Genomic DNA, 19,822 nt, shown 5'->3' on the forward strand with positions numbered 1-19,822 from the left:
AGTCCGCCTCTGAATGACCGAAGAAAAACAAAATGAAGACTTTGGAATGACCAAGTTAAAGTCTTGACCTGAATCCTTTTGAGATGCTGCGTCATGACATTAAAAAAGTGGTTCGTACTTGAAAACCATTGTGTGGCTGAATTACAACAATTCTGTAAAGATGAGTGGGCCACAATTCCTCCACATTGCAAGTTATTGCAAACGCTTGATTGCAGTTGTTGCTGCTAAGGGTGGCCCAACCAGTTATTAGGTTTAGGGGGCAATCATTTTTTCACACAGGGCCATGTAGGTTTGGATTTTTCGTCTCCCTTAATACTGCATTTTTATTTTATTTTATTGTTTTACTTGTCTTTACTAATATCAAAATTTGTTTGATAATGGGAAACATTTGCCTGTGACAAATATGCAACAAATAAGAAAACAGGAAGGGGCAAACACTTTTCACACCACTGTAATTTGAGCAAATGAGACAATTCAGGAGTGTGTCACAAAGTGGTAGACTTATGCATCAATCAGAATTAGCTCTCAGTTTCAAAAGGTTTGCTGACCCCTGTTCAAGTCTTTTCTTATTGTACCATTGTTGTTCTGTAACATTTAATTTAGCATTAGGCTCACTGATGTTCATTTGCTTCAACTCATGCTGCACATTTCCTTTAAATTACCTTTGTAACTAACCAGCACAACAATAGTTATCTACTCCCAAAAGGGATGAAATTGAATCAGGGTTTATCCTTTTCCCAAACGGTACAACTTCACAACACATCTATTCTGCTGCTCAGCGAACCACTCTTCTGCCTCAGTTGAAAGAGTTTGGTTTTCCACTGCCAAGACCTTTTTTTTTTTTTTTTTTTTTTTTTTTCCCCCTTCATTTTAATTAAACTAGATAGAAAATGAGGCCTAACTCTTCGTGGCTAGTTAGGTATATAACATGGATGTCCAGACAGATTATAATTGTTATTAATGAAGAATAAATGTTGTAGAAGATCATCTTTTTTCTAATGTCTGTACAGTGCTTGTTCTTCTGTGTGTTGCATATTGGCAATTTGCGAGGAATTGGCTAATCATGGAGTCGATTATCATTCATTTTGGTCATAATGGAATATAACGGTACCTAGATGTTGTTAATTAAAAGCTTTTTTCTAAGATACTGTTAGCCCTTCCATTGAATTTTTGTGAATTGATTCAACACAGGCCACTATGACCACTTATTTCCTGCCCATGCACTTTCCAAATTTGTCAAAAAGAAGAAAAACTAATCCTTGTTCCTCTATTGTTGCTGCTTTGACATTTCCTTCTTGGTGTCATGTCATTTTTTCCCCCAAAAGGCAATTTTTTTGTGGCATCCGTAGCCTGCTGACGGGCCCGGTTTAAACTGACGACATGGCGGCAAGCAGAGGGAAGCTATTTTACTAAAGAGCCACCATTTCGCCAGTGATCTGGAATTGGTTCTCATTTGGAGTGTCATACAATGAGCAACAAACAGTCCGCTGCTGTATAAAGACTGTTCAAACCAAAGCGAGTAACCCAGAAGGGGAAATACCCGCTAAGAAACATGAGCAGATTTTACATTTTTTTATGGATGACAAAGGAGCCCGGTGGAAGACAAGCACTGAGTCGATGGTGTTGAACCTTGTCAAGGAGGCTTGTTTATATGTTAGAAAAGCAGTCATTTATCCACACACTGGTCCACTTCAGTGTTGGTAGCAGCAGTTGTAATAAACTACATACAGTCTGTACCATAGCGTAACTAAACGCATAACACACTTCATCTGGGTTTATTGTGATCAAGCCACAGTCATTTTCCTTTTGCCCCACGACATCCAGTGTTGTGTCTTCACAATAAGAGCATCTGAAGTTCACCAAACATTACAAGAACAAGAAGCTAAGTTGTCCACAGCTGAATAACCTAGGCTAGAAATATCTACCGCAAAGTATGCCATCAGAGAGGGTTTTTATTCTAGGGGTGACATTGCTTATAACGTGTAATAGCGTAGGCCTAAAGCCTCATGTTGTAGACAGGCTTATTTTCTTTGCCAAAAAATGCTTATTAAGTAGGGCTCGGACTCGCCCTCTAAATCCAGATTTGTTGTTCGCGTTGGCAGTAACGAATTACTTCGAATTAGAATCGAATCGGTACTCCTTCTACTATTCCAAAATAAAGCGATTTCATAGTCCAAAAAATGAAATATGCAGTTAGATTTTTTCGGAAACTACCTATTGAACTGGAAAGTTCAATAGGCTGATGCTCCATGGCAGCCACTTCTCCATCCGTAAAAGTTCTTATTTTAAAATTGTTGCTTTCACCAGGATCCCTCGGCCTACCGTAGCCAAAGGTAGAACCTGGGTTGGTTTTGTGCCCGTCTCGGTGAGGTAAATCCTTGCTGGCTGGGAACAGCTGCCTTCTTTCTAGCTAGCTAGTTAACTGGCTGGCTAGCCAGCTAGCTTTCATCATCTGCCATTCTGTGTTGGATCCTGCACAACTTTCTCCCATTCATTCGGCCGCCGTGGCCGTCCCCCTCCAGCAATGGCTCCTTTTGGGTTTCGGTTGTGGCGCTGCCATGAGCATCCGTGCAGCTCCTCTGGCTCGGCTGCCAGAGTGCCTCCTTCCGCAGATATCGTCTCGTTGGAGGGATGCGCAAGAAACTATCAGGGCCCATCGAATCACAATTTGAGTCACCACAGATTCGTGCACAGCCTTATTAAGACTAGGCAATATACAGTACAAGGCGTGTACCTTGGGCTATGGGCTATATCCTGGATTTTATTTTTTTTTACATTTTCAGGGACAATGGTTAATTTTGTTTGGGAGCAGCACTTTTTTTTAATCGTTATGTTCAGTGACAGTTGTTGTTACATATTAATTCCAAAGAGAAGTTTACATTTTATTAAAATATATTAAGGTTTTTGTTTGAAGGAACACTTTCTCTTAGTTTTGACAAATGTCATTGTCATTTGCTTCTTATTTTTATTCAAGGGGGAAAAAAATTTGAAATTGGATTTATAGGGCGGGAGGAATTCTGGCATTTTATTTTAAGGCTATATCCCCCAGCCCTACTCTCCAGCAGTGCGTTCCATCTGTGTTCTGCCTGTTCCCAAGTTGCTTGTTCGTAATCCCCCAAGCATGGCCCGAGCATCTCCATCGAGCTGCCAGCATTGGCTCTGCCTTGTGGCATGAGGCTTGTGTTGGCACCAGTTGTTTGTGCTCAGGCAGAACAAAAACACATCAGTCAATGGGGCTACCTAACTCTCTGTAAAGGAGCGGTTTTCTGGAAAGAAACAGAATGGCCTGCATTGTCATGATTTAAAAAAAACAAATAAATAAAAAAATGAAAATAAAAAATATTCCAATGGACATGTCCTTGGTGGAGGCTGTGCAATTTAAAGTGACAGCTATTAAGCGACAATGTAGTGTCTTGTGGTTGCCTTGGCGTTCATGTCTGTATCCACAGGTCTGAAATGGTGAGACTGACGTGATTAAATGATCAAATTTGCGTTTTCTATGTAGCGTATGTATTTATGTATGGTCCGAGCAAGGGTAACAAAAGAGAGAATAAAATAAACAGTATGCTATTTAGAGAGAAACATTTTTGCTGGACAAACTGGTTACTGATATTCATTCCTGCCTCCCATATACGGAGGCATTTCGTGTTGAGCGCATTTGTGCATTTTGAATGGGTAGTGATAGTGGCGGTTAGTCTTCTGTCTCCAGCATTCATCAACTGCTGTGTGAAAAGAACAGTTGACGAGCAGAATGCACACAACTCTGCATCCATTCCCACAGCAAAACACTCTGCATACTTTCCTGACTATCTCCAGCACGCTACAATAATGATGTTTTAAATAGCCATGTAAATACCTACCGGTATATTAAACCAGACTTGTAATGCTTAATTCAGTTACAAAAAACATGTCTTAAGAGCGAAAGAGATAACCTTAGACTTTATTTAAATTATCCACCATCACCAAAGTACACAACAGACCAAGATTATTTTGTTTTGGCTCATAATTGCATTTGAAGCCACCTGCGCCAGCTAACGTAACCTTCAAAGGAACTGTAATGTAATTTAAAGGTTTGTTTGTAAACTCCCCCTTGTTTACTTTTTTTTGGTTTAAAAGATAGAAAGGTATTTTGTAAATCCAACGGCATCTTCCTGACAAACATGCAAATGTCGGGCCACTTAAAAACACCACAGTGGTCCCCGTGTGTTACCGGAGCAACAAGCTCTGTAGCAGGAAAACGCCAAACTGCATGCCTTCAAAGGGGATGGTGTGCGTCATAGGGAGAAAAGGAGGGATGGTGAAGCAAAAGCTAAGTACTTTAAATTTGTTTTCCCTGAATTTTGTGAGGCTTTTAGTCAATTTGGATCCTTTTGTGCTTTTACGACAAAATGTATATTTCCTGTTAAGCGGGAAAGCGCTACGGAAAATGAAGTATACATTGTCTGCCTTGACTGAGTACAGCTACAGTTTTTGACTTATTTGCATGGATGCTGCCATGGTGCTGTCCAGTTGGACATAACCATAAATTATAGTGCCTTGTAGAGTCCCAGTTTGAATTCTCCTGTCTTTTCTGCAGTCTTGTTCATATTCAGATGTCTTTTAACCCCCCGCTCCAGTGCTGCAGTGTATGTCTTTTACCCCCCGCTCAAGTGCTGCAGTGTATGTAGAAAGAAGGCTAGGGGGATGGGGTGGGGAGTGGTGATCTCATTCAAACTTGCTCGCACCGTTCTTGCCTGAGGAGTTAATGACTGCAGCTGCCAAACCAAGGCGTGGGGCCCCTTGTGGTGAGTTGTGCATTTACATCTCATTTAGGATCTCATTAACCAAATCATTAGCTGGTTGCTATGTTAAATACAAGTAGACGTGATGCTGCTGTACACAGAAAAGTAATCTAAATATTGAGAAATATATGAATGAAGTATTCTCACCTATTAAGTTGACAGACAAGGTGTTAATTTACATACACAGCTTTTACTACCCTCCAAACTTGATGTTTTATAAGCAGCCATTAAACATCAAGTGGAGGTGAAATGATGGAGGAGCACAGATCAGTTCAAGCAGCAGAGACGCTGAGGACAAGGTCGCCCTAACAGCTGAAGGAGTCGACATTTATCTCATCCTCTCAGAGGGTTGCTGTGACCAAGGCTGTGCTTTAATGTCATTGACTCTGTCAGTGTGGCCTCATTTGATCTTGCAAGGGGTTTTATTACAATACCAAGCAACACTGTAGCTATGGCACCAAAGTGTATCCTGAAATCTGAAATCATGTTGGAGCAATAGTTTGTGAGGATGCTGTGTGGTGGGTAGTTAGGTCTGACTTCTCCTTTTCCTTTCGGCTTGTCCCTTTAGGGGTCACCACAGCGCGTCATCCTTTTCCATGTAAGCCTATCTCCTGGATCCTCCGCTCGAACACCAACTGCCCTCATGTCTTCCCCTCACGACATCCATCAACCATCTCTTTGGTCTTCCTGTAGCTCTCTTGCCTGACAGCTCCATCCTCATCATCCTTCTACCAATATACTCACTATTTCTCCTCTGGACGTGTCCAAACCATCGAAGTCTGCTCTCTCTAACTTTTTCTTCAAAACATCGAACCTTGCCTGTCCCTCCGATGAGCTCACTTCTAATTTCATCCAACCTGGTCACTCCGAGAGCGAACCTCAACATCTTCATTTCCGCCACCTCCAGCTCTGCTTCCTGTTGTCTCTTCAGTGCCACTGTTTCTAATCCGTACATCACGGCTGGTCTCACCGCTGTTTTATAAACTTTGCCCTTCATCCTAGCAGAGACTCTTCTGTCACATAACACACCTGACCCCTTACTCCACCCGTTCCAACCTGCTTGGACCCGTTTCTTCACTTCCTTACCACACTCACCAATGCTCTGGACGGTTGACCCCAAGTATTTAAAGTCCTCCACCCTCGCTATCTCTTCTCCCTGTAGCCTCACTCTTCCCCCACCACCCCTCTCATTCATGCACATATATTCTGTCTTACTTAGGCTAATCTTTATTCCGCTGCTTTCCAGTGCATGCCTCCATCTTTCTAACTGTTCCTCCACCTGCTCCCTGCTTTCACTGTAGATCACAATGTCATCTGCAAACATCATGGTCCACGGGGACTCCAGTCTAACCTCATCTGTCAGCCTATCCATCACCACAGCAAACAAGAAGGGGCTCAGGGCTGATCCCTGATGCAGTCCTACCTCCACCTTAAATTCGTCTGTCACACCTACAGCACACCTCACCACTGTTGTGCTGCCCTCGTACATGTCCTGTATTATTCTAACATACTTCTCTGCCACCCCAGACTTCCGCATGCAGTACCACAGTTCCTCTCTGGGTACTCTGTCATAGGCTTTATCTAGATCTACAGACACAATGTTGCTCCTTCTGACCTTCTCTGTACTTTTCCATCAACATCCTCAAAGCCAATAATGCATCGGTGGTACTCTTTCTAGGCATGAAACCATACTGTTGCTCGCAAATACTCACTTCTGTCCTGAGTCTAGCCTCCACTACTCTTTCCCATAACTTGAGCTCTGCACATCACCCTTGTTCTTAAAAATGGGCACCAGCACACTTTTCCTCCATTCCTCAGGCATCTTCTCACCCGCTAGAATTCTGTTGAACAAGCTGGTCAAAAACTCCACAGCCACCTCTCCTAGATGCTTCCATACCGCCACAGGAATGTCATCAGGACCAACTGCTTTTCCATTTTTCATCCTCTTTAATGCCTTTTTAACTTCCCCCTTACTAATCATTGCCACTTCCTGGTGCACCACACTTGCCTCCTTCTACTCTCCCTTCTCTCTCATTTTCCTCATTCATCCACTCCTCGAAGTATTCTTTCCATCTGTCTAGCACATTGCTGGCACCAGTCAACATAGTTCCATCTCTATCCTTAATCACCCTAACCTGCTGCACATCCTTCCCATCTCTATCCATCTGTCTGGCCAACTTGTATAGATCCTTTTCTCCTTTAGTGTCCAACCTGGCATACATGTCATCATATGCCTCTTGTTTGGCTCTTGCCACCTCTACCTTTGCCCTATGTCGCATCTCAATGTATTCCTTTCGCCTCTCCTCGGTCCTCTCAGTGTCCCACTTCTTCTTAGCTAACCTTTTTCTTTGTATGATTTCCTGTACTGTGAGGTTCCACCACCAAGTCTCCTTCGCTTCTTTCCTGCCAGAAGATACACCAAGTACTCACTTGCCTGCCTCTCTGATCACCTTGGCTGCAGTGGTCCAGTCTTCTGGAAGCTCCTCCTGTCCACCGAGAGCCTGTCTCACCTCTTCCCGAAAAGCTGCACAACAATTGTCCTGTCTCAGCTTCCACCACATGGTTCTTGCTCTGCCTTTGTCTTCCGAATCTTCCTCCCCACTACCAGAGTCATCTGGTAGTGACACCACCATCCTATGCTGTCGAGCCACACTCTCCCCTACCACTACCTTGCAGTCGGTAACCTCCTTCAGATTACATTGTCCGCACAAGATGTAATCCACCTGCGTGCTTCTACCTCCGCTCTTGTAGGTCACCCTATGTTCCTGCCTCTTCTGGGGAAAAAAGGTGTTCACTACAGCCATTTGCATCCTTTTAGCAAAGTCTACCGCCATCTGTCCCTCCAAGTTCCTTTCCTTTCCAGGTCATTTTCCCTGACCTTGTTAATGGGTTGTTCCTCTTTAAAGTTAACATAGCTTTATATTAATCATGTTTGGACAAAGATAGCTATTTTTTTATGCAGAGGTGTCAAATTCATTTTTGTCACGGGCCACATTGTAGTTAGTTTACCGCAGACTGTGAAACCATATTGCCTCATTTTCTTACATATACTCAACAATAGCTATGAATATGGATAACAAAAACCCAACAATACCTATGAATATGGATAACATATACCCAACAATAGCTATGAACATAGATAACTACTTTTAAAAAGTAGTCAAGGATAATAGTTGGTTCAACTATTCAAGTTACTGTAAAAAGGAGTTTGGTAACAAAAAATGCTTGCACCATCTTAATTTTCATTATATATCACATATGACAATTTGAAATTTAGGTACAGATTTTGGCACGAATCATGGAAGGTGACACACACAATTTGCTTTCGCGGGCCACATAAAATAATGTGGCGCGCCGGATCTGGCCCCCCCGCCTTGAGGTTTTTATACAAGCTTTATATGGACAAATGTTTGATAGAAATTTTGCTCACCTGGAAGACGATGACTTGAACCTAGGTCCCCCACGGTGGCAGGAAATGATTTTAACCATTGGGCCATGGGTGCCCAATGACAGTCTATAAGTATGCATATGTTGTGTTTTACAACAGTACTTAACTGTTTCTAATTTGTAATGTCACTGGTGGATGAAAAAGCGAAAAATCTTTTGGAAAAATTATGATCCCCTCCACCCCAAGTCTACAAGGAAATATAGTCAAATTTCTGTCCCGAGTTGGTGGGTCTACTGTAAATTGTTGAATCACCACCAAAACATCTGGTGATGGGACTGTTGCAGGGCATTCAATATCACTTGTTTTCCCTGTTGTGTTAATCACTCTATCTTCTTTGTGTGTGTCTTCTAGAGCGCAGCAATGGAGGAGACTGTCATTTGGGAACAGCACACTGTAACACTGCACAGGGTGAGTATTCAAAAATAGTCTTTGCAAATTAACGTTTTTCTTTGAAAAAAATTTTTTTTAAAGTTTTTTTTTTTGTCTGTACAGCCCAAGAATGTAAATGAAGATCCATCCCTTGTGTGATACAGTATATTCATACAGTTTCTAGCTCATCCTTAAATACTTGTACTTTGGAATTAGAGAGCTACTGTTTGGATTTGCAACTAGTTGTTCGAGAGAGGCTGGTCTGCTTCTTGACAACTGTCCAGCAGCAAAGCCCTGACCATGACCACCCCCAGACTCAACTCATGGGCACATTTCACGTCATCACTGACATTTGTCCGTGCATGCCTGCATGTATTTAGTATGTTTCTCTGTGTGGTGTGCAACAAAATGTACAGAAGCGTGTAAATTGAATTTCCCCTTGAGGGGATCATAGTCAGTATAATAAACTCTATTAGAATAAAGAAATCATTTTTGTCATTTATTTATTTCTAAATACAGGCACCAGGGTTTGGCTTCGGGATAGCCATATCAGGAGGCCGAGATAACCCTCATTTTCAGAGCGGTGAGACCTCCATTGTTATCTCAGATGTGCTAAAAGGCGGCCCAGCTGAAGGGCTACTACAGTAAGTTCTTCAATTATTTCTGGCAGCACAGTGTGATTAGTATTACATTTCCCATCTTGCTCCAGAACGACTCCAGCATGTCTCCTCTCCTTGTGCCCTCCTATAGGGAAAATGACAGAGTTGTCATGGTCAATGCTGTGTCCATGGATAATGTGGAGCACGCCTATGCAGTCCAGCAGCTTCGTAAAAGTGGAAAAATTGCCAAAATTGTGAGTTAAATGGTGTTATTTAATATTGGGGAATAGTATGTTATTGTCAGTACTTCAAAAATAGAAAATGGGAGTCCCCTGAGCAGAGTTTCATCAATGCAATTGATTCATCCATTTCTAACTGATACTTTGTAATATCTTGTTTACTTTATGCAGACAATCAGACGGAAGAGGAAGGTGCATGTCCCCATGGGTCGTCTCGGGGAGCGGGAAACAATGTCAGAGCATGACGAGGAGGAGGACAGCTACGATGAAGAGATATATGAGACGCGGAGCGGACGCAGTGGCGCGTACAGCGGCATGGGCGGAGCCATGGGTAGGCGCAGCGGTCGGAGCTGCAGCCGAAGGGACAGGGAACGTGAACGAAGTGGCTCGCGGGAGAGAAGTCTCTCACCACGCTCAGATCGCCGCTCACACAACCTGCCCCCTCGCCCCGCCAAAGTGACGCTGGTTAAATCACGCAAAAATGAAGGTGAGGCTCACAAAATCGGGGAAAAAAGAGAGAGAGAGACAATTAGTCCGACTGTTAATACTGGAAAATCACCTCCAAATTTATTTTCCTTAGGGTCAGATTTTTAAATCTCCCTAGTCAGTTTTGGTTAACTTCCAGCAGAATCCAAGTTACTCAAATATATCTTAGTTTAAAAAAAAAAAAAAAAAAGCAATTAATCTTCACTGTTAATCCTGGAGGGAGCAGCGTCTGAGTGTGGTCTGCGCTGTACGGTTTTGTCAACTCTGTGCTAACTTTGTCTTTGTTGTTGTCATTCACCAAGCAGAATATGGCCTGCGCCTGGCCAGCCACATTTTCGTCAAGGACATCTCGCCAGAGAGCCTCGCAGCCAGGGATGGAAACATCCAGGAGGGAGACGTTGTACTGAAGGTGAGGGGGTCTGGTGGGGAAACATCAAATAATGCTAAATGTATGTAACAACTGAATATATTGCATGATGTTCTTTTTATTATGGTTTGAAGTAGAATTAAGGAGTGGTAATGTAGTACAATTGGAAAAATAGCAGTCACGTTGTGTGTGTGTGTGTTTTTTTACTGCTGTTTTGTGCCGTCAAATGTTGCATAACAGCACTTACAGATGCAGCTGGTGCGTTTCCATAATCTCCACCTTTTTTTTTTTGCACTGCATATAAAATAGCAGTATGTGCCTAACAGGTGTACACGCACACACATAATATATATATATATATATATATATATATATATATATATATATATATATATATATATATATATATTTTTTTTTTTTAACTAACTGCTCTCAATCAATGGTTTAATCAAGTCTGCTCTTAGTGTACTTCACTATACACTCTACATCACCACATCATCACTCATTATCCCTGCACAATCTTAAGAGATCAAAAATAAGATCTGTAAATTTGAGAAAACCAAGAAACTTATATACCCTATTTGACTGTATGGTACGAAGACACTAACCCCTCTCAATGGGATGCAGTGCAGTTTTACACCACCCCTTTCTCTGACAGTGACACTCAAAACTAAGAAATAACGGTGATAGAGTTCTTTTATTGTATCTCATCGGCTTTTGGTCCTAATTAAGTTTTTGGGTTGCTTCTCAATACCCTTCAATTTAATTTGATGGTCAATGTTGCTGTTGATCTGCATCCAATCACGACCATTAAGTATGGTACTAAAATGACAAACAAATACTGTGGTTTTAAAAATATCTGGCTGCGAGGAAAACATTGTCATGTTATAGATAAAAATCTGCCTTCTGCTTCTCGTAGATCAACGGCACAGTGACCGAGAACCTCTCCTTGATCGATGCCAAGAAGCTGATAGAAAGGTCGAAAGGCAAGCTAAAAATGGTTGTTCAGAGGGATGACCGAGCGACCCTGCTGAACATCCCTGACCTCGATGACAGCATTCCTTCAGCCAACGCCTCAGACAGAGACGGTGAGATTGGTGTTAAGTGTTAGCTGCTCACTGGCTGCGGGTGTTTAACAGTGGCATCTGTGTGTGAGCAGACATTTCAGATATCCATTCTCTGGCATCCGACCATTCTAATCGATCGCATGACAGACTTCGTAGCAGCCGCTCCCGCTCTCCAGACAGACGATCGGAACCGTCAGACCACTCCAGGCACTCGCCACCTCAAATCAGCAATGGCAGGTGAAGGACCAGCAATCCACAAAACATGCATCATTACGTACATTATTGTGTAAATAGGAATTTGTTTAATGGCATCATTATTGGATCAATGCATTCATCCATTTTCTGTCAGTCTGTTTTAATACAGAACAATAATGACTTAATAAAAATTAAAAGGTATTGTTCGGAAGAAAATCAAAAAAGAAAAATTACATTTAACTGTAAACTAAACTAGAAAGGGTGTGAAGTGCAAAGTGAGTTTTTATTTTATTTTATTTTTAAATGATCTCCCCATTGTACTTAGCCCAAATAAGTTGTTACACTTTAATCCAGCCTTGAAACAACAAGAAGAAGAAATGAACTTTTGGCGGTTTTATGTACTGCCTGGTTTCAAAATGTAAAAGCTGTTTATCATGACAAATGTGCATCATATTTGTAAAACTTAACCACTAAACAGGCAAATATCAAAATAGCATTTTCATAAAATGCATCACTGTATATATTGTATATATGACTTTACTATAAACTTAATTTCATTTACCTCCCCCCTTTTTTTGATCAGTTGGAGAATATCGTAAGTTTATGGTTCATGTAAAATGTGTAGGGCGGACATCACTGTATATATTGTATATATGACTTTACTATAAACTTAATTTCATTTACCTCCCCCCTTTTTTTGATCAGTTGGAGAATATCGTAAGTTTATGGTTCATGTAAAATGTGTAGGGCGGACGACTGGTTAGCACATCTGCCTCATAGTTCTGAGAACTGGGGTTCAAATCCCGGCCCCGCCTGTGTGGAGTTTGCATGTTCTCCCCGTGCCTGCGTGGGTTTTCTCCGGGCACTCCGGTTTCCTCCCACATCCCAAGAACATGCTTGGTAGGTGGATTGAAGACTGTAAATTGTCTATAGGTGTGAATGTGAGTACAAACGGTTGTTGTCTTATGTGTGCCCTGCGATTGGCTGGCGACCAGTTCAGGGTGTACCCTGCCTCTCGCCCTAAAATAGCTGGAATAGGCTCCAGCACACCCGCGACCCTAGTCAGGATAAGCGGGACGGGAAATGGATGGATGGAAACATTGTATCAATTTAAAGCACAGTGCCAGACTCAGATCAGTAGATATGTATTATTATTTTTGTAACAAACTTTAAAGTTGAACCAAAGAAGCAGAAAAAATGTCTTGTAAATTTGACACACCACAGCTTTTTAAAAAGCCTGCCAAATTTGAATGAATACAGAAATAACCATGTATGTAAAATAAGGCTCTGAAATTGTGAAAAATAAGGCTCTCCCTCAAGCTCCAGGACTGTGTGGACGTGTGCTGAAGGCGGTGGAGACAGCCCTTCACCTGTCAATCAAATGCGTTCGCTCATGTGCTATGTACTGTGTCTGCAGTCAGCTACTGGCTGAATAATGTGTGCCGCTGTGATTGTGGTTAATAAACAGTTAAGTTTCCCATGTTTCCCGTTATGTGGGCAAACCCGCACACAACAACTCAGAGCGAGACGCTGACTTATAAAACGACCCCACCACACTCAAGCGAACTCATTAGATTGTTACCTTGCGGGCTAGCGAACGAAATAAAGAGTTAACTTTCTCTTAAGTGTCTGTTGTATGAATCGACTCACAGAGCATGGTGAGCAAGGCTGTGGAATATTGGACGGAGCCAACGCTGGTCCACGAGCCCACTAGCAGCTAATATGTATTAGCCTAGCCGCTAGTAGCAGGCCACTTGGCAGTGGAACTGTCCAACTCGCAGTCACGCGGGTCGCCACAACAGAGAAACTAGCCCAAGTAACACGAAACAAGATGGGGTTGTAGGCAGAGCTTGATGACTAACGGCAGAATATAGTGCCAGAAATAGGCCAAGCTATGATTACTTGGTGACACATAGATCAGGCAAATAGCCATAGACTGCGCTCGTTAGTTATATATTGAGGGAGGTCCTCATGCCAGAATGTATACACCCCAGCCTGTTGTGGTCACGGGACTAGTTTTCAACCCCGGCCAAAAATCCGGCCAACAGAGATGGTGAAAAAGAGTTTTAAGTTATAGCTAAACAATTCAGCGCTACATTTTGCTGTCTTTTGCACATCTTTTCAACACTTACCTTCAAGCATATTTAATTTATTTAGAAACAAAACACAACAATGACTTTGGTTCAATTTTAAACTCACAGCGATTCTTCCACCAAAGAAATGCTGTGTTTTCCTGATATGCAGTTTGCTTGCACTTTCCATTTATTGTACTACAACACAGGATCTGAGTCTATTTAGGATACAGATTTTGGGAAAATAAACTATACAAAAAGTTGCATATTTCCAGTACTGTATGTCTCTTCACTTTGTCATTCAGCGAAACACACTGAAGTGGTCACAACTTTAATTCTTTATTATATAAAAAAAAAAAAAAGAAAATGACTTCTGTGATGTTGCTGAAATAAAAAACTATGATAAATGAACTGAGGATATTTTGCCGTCCTGTGGAAAATTATGCTGCGTTGCCCTGTATATGTTCCTGTAAGAGGGAATGTTGTGCTGATAAGTGAAGTTAGTAATGGCACCAAATAAATGTCTGTAAATGCTGCTACCATCCGGCTACCACGGCAGTGGAGCAGTTATTTCAATATGCCAATGCTGTTGACATCCCTCAGCCACACACCACAACATTGTATCCATCCACACGCCTGTCGGCGTTATGCCAGCATTGATGAACTCAACAAGCAAGCCGTGAACAAGGTGGCCTGTTGATGATGCAGTTTTATGGCATTGTGTGCAATCTCTGCTACTGTTTATTTGAACCTGTTGGTGACTTTTTCAATAAATAGATATCTTTTCAGTAGGCTTGGGGGCATACATTCCTACCACTCTACAGACTGTTAAGCGTCTGCATGTTCACCTTGAAGAAGGGAGATAAAGATACTCTATAAATAGAACATATAAAAGAAAGAAAAGCTGTAACCTTCAAGACCAAGATCATGTCTCAGACTCAAGCTGTTCAATTTACCTGTTTTTTTTTTCTTTTTTCTGCCCCTTATGGGGGTAGGGGATCCATAAATTTAGTGTTTAGTGTAGTACAACGCTGTTCTTCTTTGTAGCAAAGATGATGATTGTGTTGCCTCTCAGCTCTTATAGGCCAGCTGTCTGTATTTGATGGTGAACTGAACAAATCCATATCTTTTTTACCTCAGTCACAGAAGTCGAGATGAGGAGCGGATATCAAAAGCGGCTTCAACACCAGCAAAGCTTTCAGAGGAAGTTCCTCTGCCCAAGCCGAAAGAGCCGGCTCTCGCTAAAGATGAGAAACAACTTCCACCGCTGCCAGGTCAGACACACAAGCCTCAGAAGCTGAACCCAATCTTTGACAATGTGTTTCCTGTGTCATATGCAACAGAACAGCTCTGACGAAGAAAACTTGCTGTGCTAGTTTTTTCCCAGTTTTTCTAATACATGAATTCCACAAAAAGGTTCAGTTTCAGGCGCCTGCTGAGCCAGGCGTAACTTGCCTGGAGCCAACTGAAAATAAACCATATGATCTTATTTAGTCTGACGTCTCAGTCCAGCCTGCAGCACTCAGTTCACTGTCTGTTTGTCCTTTCTGCTCAGGACACTGTGTGCCTTCGGTGTGGGAGCATGTGCGTTATATGTACAGTCCTGCTCACCACTATTGGCACCCATGTAGTTTAAGTACCAAATGTGAAATATCTCCTGGAGAAAATGAGTTAAGTGAGACATTTTATCATAGTGAACTTGTTTTTGATACAAAAGAGCAAATGATCAGTAACATTTTATGGACCCGTGGCAATGCACACAAAGAGTATGTTTACAGATGGCGCAATGAAGCATTTAAGGAAAAAAACACCCTGCCAACAGTCAAGCATGGTGTGGCTTCTTTGTTACATCTGTTACTGGGGGCTTTGACTTTATCACGGGTATCATAAAGTCAGAAAATTATCAAGCGCTTTTAGAGCAAAATGTCTTTACCAGTGCAAGAAAACCCATGGTTTGAGGCAGAAGATCATGGGTCCTCCAAAAAGACAAAGACTCAAAGCACACATCCCAAAGCACACAGGAATGGTTGAAAAGGAAAAAAATGACTTTTAAATTGGCCAGCAATGAGTCTTGATCTCAATCCAATTGAAAATCTTTGGGGGGAGCTGAAATCTGACAATGGGGAAGAGCTTGAACAAATTGCAAAGGAAGAGTGGGATAAAATCCCACCTGAGTAGTGCAAAAAGCTGCAAACATTTGGAGGCTCTCATCGCTGCCAAAGTGTGTGCAACCAAATATTAAAGAGGGGGGCCAATATTGCTGCACATGCTTTTTTCAGTTGTTTTTTTCTTTAAATTTACAATATCTAAGTTGAAAGAAAGCAATTTTGTTAAATTTACTTTGGACCTCCAATTACAAGATCCTGATGATATAGGTTTGGTACATTTCCATTAATTTCTAAAGATATTATACAGGTTCTCCCAGAAAATGAAGGGGTGCCAATACTGGTGAGCACAACTGTATAAATCTTGTTTTAATGGTACTCATCTGTCTGTTGTGCAAATCAGAACCGAAGCCAGTGTACGCCCAGCCTGGACAGCCTGACGTCGACTTGCCTGTCAGCCCATCTGATGCCCCTGTGCCAAGTGCTGCTCACGATGACAGCATCCTTCGGTATTACTAATCATATTCATCTTGAGCTGTATCTCAAATTTCGTTTAAGATTGCAATGCTCGACTTTAATTGAGACTTTTAGGAGAGGTTAGGATCTTAAACTATAAAGCAAAAGTGACTCATCTTTGTGGTCATCAGCAAAAGCAGTCGACTGTACTTGACTAGAAGCAAAAGGGGGAAGCATTTCATTCAGCGATTTACTTGACAACTCTACAAAGTTGAAGAAAATACAAAGTAGGACAGCATTCAGAGATCTACTCACTATTCACTTTGTTTTGGAGAACACAAAAATTCCATTAAAGTGTATCATGTCTACTAAAGTCTGACGGTTTTCTTTGTCCTCTGTCCTCAGGCCAAGCATGAAGCTGGTGAAGTTCAAAAAGGGTGAGAGTGTGGGGCTGCGGCTGGCGGGAGGGAATGATGTTGGCATCTTTGTTGCTGGAGTGCTGGAGGATAGCCCAGCTGCGAAGGAGGGCCTGGAGGAGGGTGACCAAATTCTCAGGGTACTTTTATTTTCACCCAAAACTCAAGTGTTTTAAGATGAATGCTTTTTGAAAAATCAGTTACTTTGTTGTACGTTTTTCACTTTTTATAATGCGAAAAAGTGCTGAGTGGATGAGCAATTATGTCTTATTGTGCATCCAGCTCAAACGCTCCCTTTTTATTCTTCCTTATACACAATACTTGCTCCACAATTCCTGTACCTCTGAGCTGGTCTCTTAGCAATGACTTTGGGGAGCCCAGTCAGCACACACAAAAAACTGTTTCCTTTCACTGTTTATACCATTGCCATGCAGCCATATATCTCTTTTGTTACACCTCCTTTCTTTGAGGAATGGCTTGAATTCTTACTCTCCACACAAAACATCTAGTTTCCCTAGCAATATGGGGAACACAGGGCAAGGAACTCTCTCAATTTACAGATTTATAGTCTTCACCATGCTCTCAGTGTTGAAATAGGTGTACGATTTAGCTCAAATGCACTAAAAAGATTGAAGTTATTCTGTATAAAAAAAGAAAATAAAAAAAACCAGGAATAATGTACTTTACCTAATTGCAGGTAAACAACGTAGATTTTGCAAACATAATCCGAGAGGAGGCAGTGCTGTTCCTCCTGGATCTTCCTAAAGGTGAAGAGGTCACAATTTTGGCTCAGAAGAAGAAAGATGGTAAGTAAAGAGAAGATGTCAAAATATCACTTTAATCACACTCATTACTCCACATCTTTATCAGAGTATGACTTTTCTTCCCCCTTTTTTTGTAGTCTATCGGCGGATTGTGGAGTCTGATGTGGGTGACTCCTTTTACATCCGGACCCACTTTGAGTATGAGAAGGAATCTCCATACGGGTTAAGCTTTAACAAGGGCGAGGTGTTCCGTGTAGTGGATACCCTCTACAATGGCAAGCTGGGTTCCTGGCTCGCTATTCGCATTGGCAAGAACCATCAGGAGGTGGAGAGGGGTATCATCCCCAACAAAAACAGGTGACCCGATCCTCACAAGCAAATGACACAGGCCACAAGAGTCTGTCTCTTAAAGACAGACTTGTCAGAACTTTCTTTCTAAAAAAAAATAATACAGTATTGTCATTGTCATTATTGTTCATCAGTGTATATTTTGTTTACCTTTTCAGTTACAAATGGGGCAAAATATCATATGATACCTGTCACTACAATGCATTGTAGTTCTACACCACTAGGTCTGGGAATAGATAAGATTTTAGTGATTCCGATTCTATTATTGATACCTCTTATCAATCCAGTTCCTCATCAATGCTCTTACTGATTCTCATTGGGTGAGCGAATTTTTTTAGGAGTGGGATTGGATAAGATTTTATCAATGTCAAAATCATTTTTGGAAATGAAACACAACAGTTGGTTAGGGCAGAATCAACATTTAACAATATGTGTCACCAGAAAAACATGCTGTGACATTACCTTTAAAAACTCTCTATAGAATGCTATATGGGCTGTAATAAAGTAAAACAATGATATATACTGATTTACATCCGCTCAGAGCTGTAGCTTTCATAGACTGACTGATACAAACATCTTCATTGAAACCTGTCGAAAAGGATGCAACCCTTTCGTCACCAAGCTCAAAGGACTGCTGCCTGAGAGCAAGCTGTATCATCACCACCATTATCTAAAATGCATGCATGAAAAGGGAAACATTTTTATGTAGCTTGGTTTCATTAATCAAACAATGAACACTGCTCGCAGGGCCACTGTGTCAAATGCCAGATATATTTTACATAGACGTCATGTTACCGTTCTCGACGGAGGTCAAGGAGCTTGATGGTCGATTAGGAGCAACGGTAGCACTAGCAGTAGCTCTCGTACGCAGGTCGAACAAGCAGTAGCTCTCTTTTTTTATTTGCCTGTTTGGCTGTTAGGTCAAGCAGAATGGAGGATCTGTATCCCTTCTATGCCGCAACAGTTTTACTGTGTCACAGTGGAGATTTTAAGCTGCCGCTTTGGTTTCTTAGTATTATAATGGATATTTATTGAGAATCAGAGTCGATCAGTCGAACAGAACAAAGTTTCTAGAGGGTAGTGAGAAAAGAAGACAAAAGACAAATCACTAATTGTAAACAAGTTGAGAAAACTAAATCATTATAGATCTAGGACAATGAAATATAAGATATGAGTATTGTATGGGGCAGTAGTGCTCCACCCTGTGAGGGAAGGACAAGGACAGGAGAAGAAGCATGCAGCATAAGGGTCGCGAACCCCGCTGTACAACTGAAGTGTGGTGAGAGTGACTGTAAATTCTAAACGTCTGTCGGACGAGAGTGTGAGTGAGGGGATACCAATTCACATATTCGTGAGTTATTTGTCACACAATCCGTGAGTGGCCCCACACCCGGCAAAAAAGTCCTAGAGGTGTGTGCCTGCGATCACATGCAAGTGAACTGACACCGTTTCGCATGCAGAGCGACTGACAGAAGTGTCCTGTAATTGCTGTGCCTGCACCGCGGTGGCTGAGGACCCCACCCAGTCAATCGAGATGCGGGATCGGGCCCAGGAGTCCACCTGAGAGCAGCCCAGCGGACGGGACGCGTCCCACACCGAGGGACCCAGGGCCAACCGGAGTAAGCCGCAGGGACCCAATACCACCCCCTCAGCCAAACCCCCAGCCAACCCCCCCTTCCCACGAGAAGAGGAAGAGGCGACCGCAGCAGGATGGAAGGAACAGAGAGAAGAGGAGGAAGCAGGCCAGAGGAGCGACAGGGGGGGCCCACCGCCCCCACCAGTAGCCAGAGCGGGGGACCTAGGCGGGTGCCAGCTGGCACCTCCCCAGCACCCACGGAACATGGGAGAGTCACCATCACACCAAGAAGAGAAAATCCCCACTCCATGGATGTCCTTTCACCATCCAAATCGGTCTAAAATGTGTGAGAAAAAAAGAGAAAATAAAAAAATAACTAAAAATAAAAAACATGCAGTAGCTCTCGTACGCAGGTCGAACACGCCACACTCCTGGAATTTTATTTGTTGCCGAGTCGACTAATGCTTCAGCATGTTTGAACCCTTACATGAGATTGCTGCCTTGCACAAATTGCACAAGGCAGTCTTCTCATCT

At 42.2% G+C, this 19,822-nt stretch overlaps 1 protein-coding gene across 16 annotated transcripts in view; it reads left to right on the plus strand.

Moving 5' to 3' along the window:
• The window catches only part of tjp1b (tight junction protein 1b), a 78,239-nt gene that overhangs the window by 44,866 nt on the left and 13,551 nt on the right, over positions 1-19,822 (plus strand). For 10 of the 16 annotated variants that reach the window (XM_061676113.1, XM_061676115.1, XM_061676116.1 and 7 more), the window contains 12 exons: positions 8,581-8,637; positions 9,118-9,242; positions 9,349-9,451; positions 9,608-9,923; positions 10,225-10,331; positions 11,209-11,377; positions 11,449-11,593; positions 14,764-14,897; positions 16,132-16,237; positions 16,590-16,740; positions 17,298-17,406; positions 17,502-17,721. In XM_061676113.1, coding sequence (XP_061532097.1) covers positions 8,581-8,637; positions 9,118-9,242; positions 9,349-9,451; positions 9,608-9,923; positions 10,225-10,331; positions 11,209-11,377; positions 11,449-11,593; positions 14,764-14,897; positions 16,132-16,237; positions 16,590-16,740; positions 17,298-17,406; positions 17,502-17,721 — 1,742 coding nt within the window. Of the gene's footprint in view, positions 1-8,580; positions 8,638-8,762; positions 8,978-9,117; positions 9,243-9,348; positions 9,452-9,607; positions 9,924-10,224; positions 10,332-11,208; positions 11,378-11,448; positions 11,594-14,763; positions 14,898-16,131; positions 16,238-16,589; positions 16,741-17,297; positions 17,407-17,501; positions 17,722-19,822 lie in introns of those variants that run through there. The other 6 variants (XM_061676114.1, XM_061676127.1, XM_061676118.1 and 3 more) reach the window with 2 other exon arrangements.

The sequence above is a fragment of the Phycodurus eques genome, chromosome 5 (assembly GCF_024500275.1).
Source record: "Phycodurus eques isolate BA_2022a chromosome 5, UOR_Pequ_1.1, whole genome shotgun sequence".
Classification (NCBI taxonomy): domain Eukaryota; kingdom Metazoa; phylum Chordata; class Actinopteri; order Syngnathiformes; family Syngnathidae; genus Phycodurus; species Phycodurus eques.